The sequence below is a fragment of the Brachycentrus maculatus genome, unplaced genomic scaffold (genome assembly GCF_059751285.1).
Source record: "Brachycentrus maculatus isolate JH-2025_06_01 unplaced genomic scaffold, ASM5975128v1 h1tg000091l, whole genome shotgun sequence".
Taxonomy (NCBI): domain Eukaryota; kingdom Metazoa; phylum Arthropoda; class Insecta; order Trichoptera; family Brachycentridae; genus Brachycentrus; species Brachycentrus maculatus.
The window spans coordinates 245001-255000 of NW_028280845.1; the positions used below are offsets into that span (position 1 = coordinate 245001).

Sequence of the window (10000 nt, forward strand, 5' to 3'; positions counted from 1 at the left end):
ATATGAAAATTACTCCTGTAATTGGAGATTAGTAGAGAAGTATTTGGACACACTCAAAATGTTGTAAATATTATTTCTTCATTTATTCGATATAGTAGACAAGAAAACAGAAAAGGGGAATCTAAATTTTTATTTAAAAAAAAAGAAATATAAAAAACTGCGGGTAGGATAGTAAGGAGTGGAAAGGTAGATGCAAAAGATATATCATAAACACTCAGACCTATTAAAAATATATTTATCGCCAATTTAATTTTTAATTGGCGGGAATCGAGTCCACGTCACCAGTTCCTCAGTTGAACGTCTACCCAACTAAGTCATGTCGCCTGTCGTGGGTCATCACGTGTATTGGGTTTACACTGGGAACTCTATTCACTCGCCGTGGATCTTATGGCTTTCCTTTGGCGTAGAATCGCAGTATCGAGACGATTGTATAATGGGCAACCAATGTGATCTTTATATTTTATATATTTATATTCAAAATATGTCTTTATTTTTATATACAAATAGCATTGTGGCATGGTAATATTATATAGCACTCTCCTTATAATTCATGGTTCGCGTTGTGTAATACCACTTAAATACTCACACAAAGTGAACGAAGAACGATAAGAACAGTTTTTAATTCAAGTTTTACTTTAATAAAACATAGAGACATGGAAACATGTAGTCTTTAATAAAACTCAAGTGTTATAAAACAAGTGTTTTCTTTAATCATTGTATAATAACATGTCTTACCACAAAGTTAATGTTACCGAAATAATAAATAAAATGCAAGTTTTACTTAGTGAATCCCACTATTTCTTAAAATCTATTGTGACATGTGTTTCGATACATTTCGCATCATTTTCAAACACCGTATAAAATACTTAGATTTTACCACAAAGTGACTGCCGAATCAATTAATGAAAAGATAAGGAGAGTGTTAATATAATTTTTGTCTTATTAGGTTTACAACATTTTGAGTGAGTATAAGCTTAAACAATAAAAACGAAAATGGTATTTTCTGGCGTTTCTCATGTGTGTGATTATAATCCAGGATTCGGACCTCACATACTAATATAAGAGTTTCTGCTTAATAAAAAGCTTCTTTACATCTCACCAATAGATGTCTCTAGTGAAGTTCTAGTGATTCAAGAACAAGGTTTCTAAATTGGTTCATGACGGTCGTCAGCCCCGTAAATGCCCAGACTTCCATGTTCTTCTTCATCTTTGATGAGATGTCAAAAAATAATTATTAGGTTTACATAGTTTTTTTTTTGAAGAAACAAATTTACCAGTCTGAAACGGGATGAAGTGTGTTGGGGACTGGACGTCTCCTTCCATGCCTAGGAATCTGGATGGGTTAAAAGCGTTTGGGTCGGACCATTCCACTGGGTCCGTGTGGATCGCGCATTGCAAGGGAACCACCATGGAGTCCTTCTTAATCAGGTAACCTCCCAGCATTGTATCCTGAAAACGTACCAATGATGAGAATATGATGATTCAAACTGGGTGAGGGTAGGACATAGGGGATGAAGAGCGACCTAATTACAACAAGTAATAATTTGCATTTTCAAGGTCAAAATTTAATCGCGATCCTTCTGATTTACGATTTGACTGTAACCCAAATTGTACCGCAGAGAATCAATATTTATGTTCCCGATAACTATTGTTACATATTGTATGTATGTATATATATGTATGTATATATGTGTGTATGTATATGTATGTATGTATATTTATGAATATATTCTTATTTTTAAACTTCTTACCCAGAAAAAACAATCCTTAAACCACCCTCATTAATTCCTCTCCTTTCCTTCTCCTTCCTGCAAAATCTATTTTTTTATATCAAACCTTTTTTTTTAATCTCTGGATGTTAAAAAAAAGTTATTATAACATAAATGTGGAATTGTTTAATTGGCTTTATTTTTATAATTGTAACAATTTTTGTTAATGTAATGTAATGTTAATTATTGTTTATGTAACTTTTGTTTATTATATACTTTTTTTATATGTAAAGCTGTACAATACCCGAAAAAATAAAATAAAATAAATACAATCTCAGGTTTCGGGAGGTTAGGTTGTTCTGTCACCTAATTGATAAAACCAATTCCAATTGGGAGGTTACTATCTCTGCTCAACCGTATCTTCTTGCAAGTCGACCTTTTGCACATCGGCGAGGGTGCCTTTAAGAGGAAAATACTACTCGCGGTATTCTCAGTTATGTCCACTTATTATTTACTATTTTATCTACCTGTTCATAAACAAATATGTATGTTTGTATACGTATGTGTGTATGCATGTTTATGTGTGTATATAGAATGATTTATACTAAAAAAAGCAATAAACAAATGAAAAATGAGAAATACATTATATTTAATTTTAAAAATAAAAATTACAGTATATATTATAGTTAATTTTAAAAATACAACACGCTTTCTAACATGAGCAACGTTTAATTTTGGGTGTGTTGCTGTTATGTTCAGCACATTCATTCATTCAAACCCTTTTCCGCACCCCAATGGTGCATAGGGCACTGCACTATAAACACAGTGTTATCTTAATCGTTAACACACGAAGGAAAGGTGATCAGCCTTCCGCTTCGGGTACCAGTCCAGGGTAATATCGAATAAATATTAGAGTGAAAAAATCACTCATATTTATTTGACCCTCCCTGGGAATCGAACCCGGGACCTCCAGAACGGTAGCCGAGCATGCTGACCATTACACTACGGAGGCGGACATGTGCAGCACATGGCACTTAAAAAGTTTTTGTTTGAAAAAAACATGTTACTTGTTTAAAACAACTATCTCAGGTATATCAATCGCGCGAGTAGCGAAAAAAAAATATCACTCACAGGTATATCAGTCACGCGACTAGCGAAAAACAATTATCACAGGTATGGTACATGAATTGCGCGAGTATCGAAAAACAATTATCACAGCTATATAAATCGCGCGAGTATCAAAAAACAACTATCACGGGTATATGAATCGCGTGAGTATCGAAAAACAATTATCACAGCTATATAAATCGCGCGAGTATCAAAAAACAACTATCACGGGTATCTGAGTTGCGCGAGTATCGAAAAACAATTATCACAGATATATAAATCGCGCGAGTATCAAAAAACAACTATCACGGGTATATGAATCGCGCGAGTATCGAAAAACAATATCGAAAAACAATTATCACAGCTATATAAATCGCGCGAGTATCAAAAAACAACTATCACGGGTATATGAATCGCGCGAGTACGAATCGCGCGAGTACCGAAAAACAATTATCACAGCTATATAAATCGCGCGAGTATCAAAAAACAACTATCACGGGTATCTGAATTGCGCGAGTATCGAAAAACAATTATCACAGATATATAAATCGCGCGAGTATCAAAAAACAACTATCACGGGTATATGAATCGCGCGAGTATCGAAAAACAATTATCACAGCTATATAAATCGCGCGAGTATCAAAAAACAACTATCACGGGTATATGAATCGCGCGGGTATCGAAAAACAATTATCACTCATATATCAATCGCGCGAATAGCGTAAAACAACTAGCATACGTATATCAATTATTCGTAAAATACTGTTTATTGAAAGCATCGTTAACGTTGTGGTAAGGTAATATTATATAACATTCTCCTAATCATTCATCGTTCACTTTTTGTAATACGTAGAGATAATAAGTGGTATTACACAAAGTGAACGATTAATGATAAGGAGAGGTTTGATAATATTTTCGCTCAAATGTCTTTTTGTTAAATGATCAACTCACCTCAACACATCCATGCGGTAATCCCAATGGAACGACTGGGCGAAGTCGCTGTGTCTCGTTGAAGACTGCTTTCGTGAATGGAAGTTGAGGAAGGTCTTCCAGAGATGGAGCTCGGCCCTTGCATACTGATATCAGCTCTTTCCTCATAGTATCCTGTATACAAAAATAATGTAAATTGGCTTAAGAGATATTGTTTTTAACAAGGAAAAATATATGGCCAACTTTGCATCCTCTCACTTCTATCTCCTAGAGCTTAAATCACTTCCATCATATAAACCCTGGACGCACCCTTGAATTCTTAGGTCTTCCTCTAGATGTCTTTCGAGGAAGATCTATGTGTAAATATATAAATAACTAACACATTAACATATTTAAATACGTAAAATTTTATAATGTACTCAACGATAAAAACCCAGTAATATCGCCATGAAATAAAATCTATATCAACAAAATTGTCAGAAAACAGAAAAAAATATAAATTTAACGGTCTTTAAAGTCTCTCCGGAGAGCAGCTTGCTGAAGATGGCCAACTGCAGATGGTGGGAGATGATCCTGATCTTCTGTTTCCCTAGTATTCTTCCATTTCTTCTTCTATGTTGAGATATCAATACAGATAAATGAATATGGCATTTAGAAATGAAATAGTTCCTCATCTAAGTGTTAAACTGTAAAACATTTTAGTAAGAACCTACTTGGTCTTCTTGGTTAACTGATAATGGGAGCAGAAACCACCTCTTTGTTACTTTAGTTGTATCCAGTCTAGCTCCAAAGAGCAGTTGCTTATCAGACAGCCTCAAGGTTGCTTTGTCTTTCTCTTCGAGCACTCTCTTTCCATTTCCTTGCTCATGCAAATACAAATCCAAGATCGATTCGTCTTTGGAAGAGCTGGTTTAGGATAAAGAAGTGGTATTTATTTAAGTAAGAACTTACTTGGTCTTTCTGGTTAACTGATATAAGAAGCAAAAACCACATCATTGTGACTTTAGTGGTATCCAGTCCAGCTCCGAAGAGGTCTGACAACAGGAACAGCAGTTGCTTGTCAGACAGTCTCAGAGTTGCCTCGTCTTTGGGAGCACTCTCTTTCCGCTTTTCTTGCTCATCCAAATACAGATCCAGGATGGATTCGTCGTTGGATAAATTGAGCTGGCTCGGCTTGAAGAAGTGAGATCCCTTGCGTTTGCCATCGTCGATTCCGTAATGAACGCACTCGATACAATCTTCAGGAGCAGTCGTGGTGGATTCTTCTTCTTCGCTGTTGGCCGCTGTGAGATGCCGGTTCTTGCGTCTCAGTTCGATTATGCGTCTGTATATGGCGTGAGTCTGACGCTGGCCAGAAACAATCCAATCAATTGTTTTTCTTATCGACTTGAAGAAGTACCTAAAATATGATTTATCATTCACATCATTTGGGTGAATCCAAACCCTTGTTAAAAAATCTGGGATTCTCCAGTTAGGGGTTATTTTAACATTTTAACATTTTAACATAGATGAAGAAGAAAATGAGAGTCTGGATCTTGCATGCATCTAAAATAAGAGGGACTCTGCTAAATAAAAGCTTTCTCAAACCATCCAAACAAAGCTCCAGTGAACCCACACATAAAGCATCATGTAGGTTCTCCAAAATTCTAAGCAGTGTGGTTGTCAATCATGGGTAGAATGTTGAATGTTACGTGCATAAATTAATCGCTTAGCTAACCTATTATACCATAAGTCATGAGCCCTGTAAATACCCAGACTTCCATATTCTTCTTCATTTATGTTGAGATGTCAAAACGACATATCAATCTATCATAAAGATGTATCACTAACTAACCATCACGCCGCTTTCTCGCAGGGATAAGCAGAGAGAATACAATGCTAAACCAAGCTGTATTTGCAAAAAATCTTCGCCTTTCAATATTCATGCATCTCCTTATCTCAATGCTTATTATTGCTTATTCCTTATATCACCCTTTAAACATCTATCATTCATCGTTTTACCCCACTAAGAGATTGCATTTCGACTGCATTCAGTCTACTTTCATCATTCTTTTGCAACCCCTATCTCTTTATTCTTTATAAATTAACGATGTCGTTACTATTTCAAATTTGAAAGATGAAACCTCCATGACCTCTATGATTTGATAACCGGTATGAAGCGGTGATGACAATCGAATAAAAAACCGAATAAAACACTCATTCACAACAAAACTAGTTCTTGATATTAATTGAATTTACTTATTGCTTTGACATAAGCCATTAGTAATGCTTAATCTTATTTATTTATGTATATATATATATATATATATATATATATATATATATATATATATATATATATATATATATATATATATATATATATATATATATATATATATATATATATATATATATATATATATATATATATATATATATATATATATATATATATATATATATATATATATATATATATATATATATATATATATATATATATATATATATATATATATATATATATATATATATATATATATATATATATATATATATATATATATATATATATATATATATATATATATATATATATATATATATATATATATATATATATATATATATATATATATATATATGTATATATATATATATACATATATAAATATGTGTGTATGTTTATAAAATGTATATCGGTATAAAAATTATTTAGTTATTTAATTTTTGAACAAGACATTTCTATGTGTAAAATATCTTATTCTAGGAGGTACTGACTAGTAGTGACTCTATAAAAAAAAGCTACTAAGCTCTTGTGCTTGGAGAGAGATTTACACTAAAAAATTCATTTATTGTATTAAATAAAGGAAAATTATTTCCTTAATTAATATTTCACAAATGAAAATAATCGTTTTAGTAACAGAAAAGTGTTTTAGAAATTTTGATAAATAGCTTATTCAATACCTCCACTTGATTCACGGTTATAAGTGATGTTGTTGCCTCGAAAGCAAAAGACGGCCGAGATGAGACCATAGAATAAGATGAAAAAAACAATGTTATTTTAGAGATTTATGGATTTTGAACGAAATCCATCCTGACTCCTTACTTAAGTTGTGGTATGAAGTTCACCATTGCAGCGACGCCCATAGCTTTAACGGCTTCCTCTTGTAAAGTCAAAATCCACCTCCATGTTTTGTCATCCTCTTTGAAGGAAATTCCAAATATCAATTCGTTCACCAGGTTGCCAATGTAACTGGACATTATTGGATTCATGTCCACTTCTTCGCTGTGATCAGCTCGAGACAACAGCATCTGGGAAATCAAAGTAGACGAAGTGATGGATTATACATATTATTCTCAATATTATCAATATATAAAGCAACATTTTGAGTGTGTTCAAATATTTGTTCACATATCTGGATTATCTCCAATTAAAGGAGTTATTTTCATATTATTTTTTGACATCCCATCAAAGATGGAGAAGAATATGGAAGTCTAGGCGTTTTCATCTCACCAATAGATGTCTCTAGTGAAGTTCTAGTGATTCAAGAACAATATTTCAAAATTGGTTCATGTATATATATAGAACTTCCAAGAATTTGAGAAGTGTGGTTGTCAATAATGGGTAGAATTGGTGAATGTTACACGTGTGTAAAGTGATCACTTAAACCAGCCTATGACGGTCGTCAGCCCCGTAAATGCCCAGACTTCCATGTTCTTCTTCATCTTTGATGAGATGTCAAAAAATAATATGAATATGTAAAGCATTTACTTTGTGGTTAGTCATTTTTACTTTTATATTTTTTTACAAAAATGTTTGTAATATTAGTATTTAGCCACTCACCGTTCTCATTAAAAATATTTTTAACTACTTGATTATTATTTTATTTATTGTTTCGGCATTTACTTTGTGGTAAGACAAGTTAAAATTATTTAAGAAAACGCTGTTTTTATACCACTTGAGTTAATTTATGACTACTAGTTTCCGCCCCCTTGACTAACCCCCTCTCCCTCTAACATACCCCTCTCCTTATTAATAGAATATCTTATTATTAATTATGTTTTAGTTTACATTTAGACTTGAGGATGGAAGCTTAGCTTCCAAAACTAGTAGTCATAAAATAGAGTGGCATAAAAATAAGTGTTTTCTTTAATATTTAATTATTAGATATAAATATTGTACTTTCAACGCTATCTACATTACTTAAGAGAAATAGGTATCAAATTGTGGTAGAGTGGGTTCGAACCGATGAACTCCTACTTAAGAGTCCGCGATACTTACCACGGGACCACAACCCGACACATTCATTCCTTTATCATTATTCGAATATCTATCTTACATCGTTTTCCATCTTTCATATTTCTTCAAATACAAATCATACTTCCCAATGGTGCATAGGGCACTGCATCATATAAACGCAGTTTTATCTTGATCGTTAACACATGAAGGAAAGGTGATCAGCCCTCCGCTTCAGAAACCAGTCGAGGGTGGTATTGAATAAATATTATAGTGAAAAAATCACCTATATTTACTTGACCCTCTCTGAGAATTGAACCCGGGACCTCCAGAACGGTAGCCGAGCGTGCTGACAAATTACACTATGGAGGCGGACATTTATACTACAGATAATTTTTTTATTTCACTGACTTTTTATTTACAACACTTCGAGTTTGTCCAAATATTTTTATTACAAAATTTGGATTATCTCCAATTATGGGAGTGATTTTCATATTATTTTTTGACATCTCATCAAACATCGTCGGCCCCGGAAATGCCCAGACTTCCATGTTCTTCTTCATCTTTCATGAGATGTCCAAAAATTATATTTGACTTTTTATTTATTTCAATTACATACATAAGTCATATATCGCTCACTCCTTTCAACAACGTCATAAATCAAAAAACTTTATTTTTCAGGAGATCGTTTTTAAAGTTTAAAAATATTATAAAATGTATTAAAAATAAATATCAAGCCACTTTTTGAACTTTTTACAATGCAACATTTCTTTTTAGGTAAAACATGAATATTTAAAAAATATTTAGTATTTTAAACAAATAATGCACAATACCTTTTCTTCAAAATACAAAAAACAACACTTTCTGCTCTGTAGCGGGTAAATATTAAGTTAAAAATATGCCGCTTTTGCTGGGATATAGTACATTTTCTGGGCATTCCGAAAACATGCACTGCTGAAAATTGACGATTTTTGATACATGACGTTGTTGAAATGAGAAATTTCTATTTCTCTTTCTTTTTACTGAAATTGTAACTATCTTTTTGAATTATCCTTCTTACTGCAATTATCTCAACAGTATTACAAATATTACAATATGATAAAAAAAAATGTGGCATGATATTTATACTTATAACCTTTCCCGTTCATTGGCATCAAAACGATATCAGAATGTGTGATAAAGATTGCCAAATATTCTTGTTTGAACATTTAAAACAACCTTCATGGAGTTAATTCCCAAAATAAATATTGTCTAAATATAAATGATAACGTGTTCGCATAGTTGAACGCAAGTAGTTGACTGAGTATACATGAATGACTGCAGTATATATTTTGCGATTGATCCAACAATCATTAGTTGACCAGTGATTTGTCAATCGAACGAATTCTATTTAAGCTTAATCAATTTGTTTATGACAGATTAGTTATTCTATACTATTTACGTTCCGTTATCGTGAATTATTTTTAATTCTTTTAATTATTTCGTTTAATAACATAATAATGCGTTAAATTGCCTTGAATTTTATCAATTGATTCTGGAGTCAATCAATGGGAATATTTATTTATTTATTGAACGGCTAATGCCTTTAACACATCACTCACTCCTTATATATATATATATATATATATATATATATATATATATATATATATATATATATATATATATATATATATAACATAAAAAAATACATTAAAAAAACCCTTACCCGCACCCCAATGGTGCATAGGGCACTGTGTCATATAAACGCAGTGTTATCTTGATCGTTTACACATGAAGGAAAGGTGATCAGCCCTCCGGTTCAGATTCCAGTACATGGTAATATTGAATAAATATTACAGTGAACAAATCACTTATATTTATTTTACCTCCCTTGGGAATCGAACCCGGGATCTCCAGAACAGTAGTCGAGCGTGCTGACTATTATGTATATATATGTATATATATGTATATATATATATATATATATATATATATATATATATATATATATATATATATATATATATATAAATATATGTATATATATATA

The 10000-nt window shown here is 32.2% G+C and overlaps 1 protein-coding gene across 1 annotated transcript in view; it reads right to left on the bottom strand.

The window, feature by feature from the left end:
- The window catches only part of LOC148310547 (cytochrome P450 306a1-like), a 33135-nt gene that overhangs the window by 873 nt on the left and 22262 nt on the right, over window positions 1-10000 (bottom strand). Inside the window, exons 4-7 of the mRNA XM_088258241.1 lie at window positions 6838-7043; window positions 4698-5145; window positions 3768-3920; window positions 1275-1449 (exon numbers count right to left, since the gene is read on the bottom strand). Coding sequence (XP_088114367.1) covers window positions 1275-1449; window positions 3768-3920; window positions 4698-5145; window positions 6838-7043 — 982 coding nt within the window. The remainder of the gene's footprint in view (window positions 1-1274; window positions 1450-3767; window positions 3921-4697; window positions 5146-6837; window positions 7044-10000) is intronic.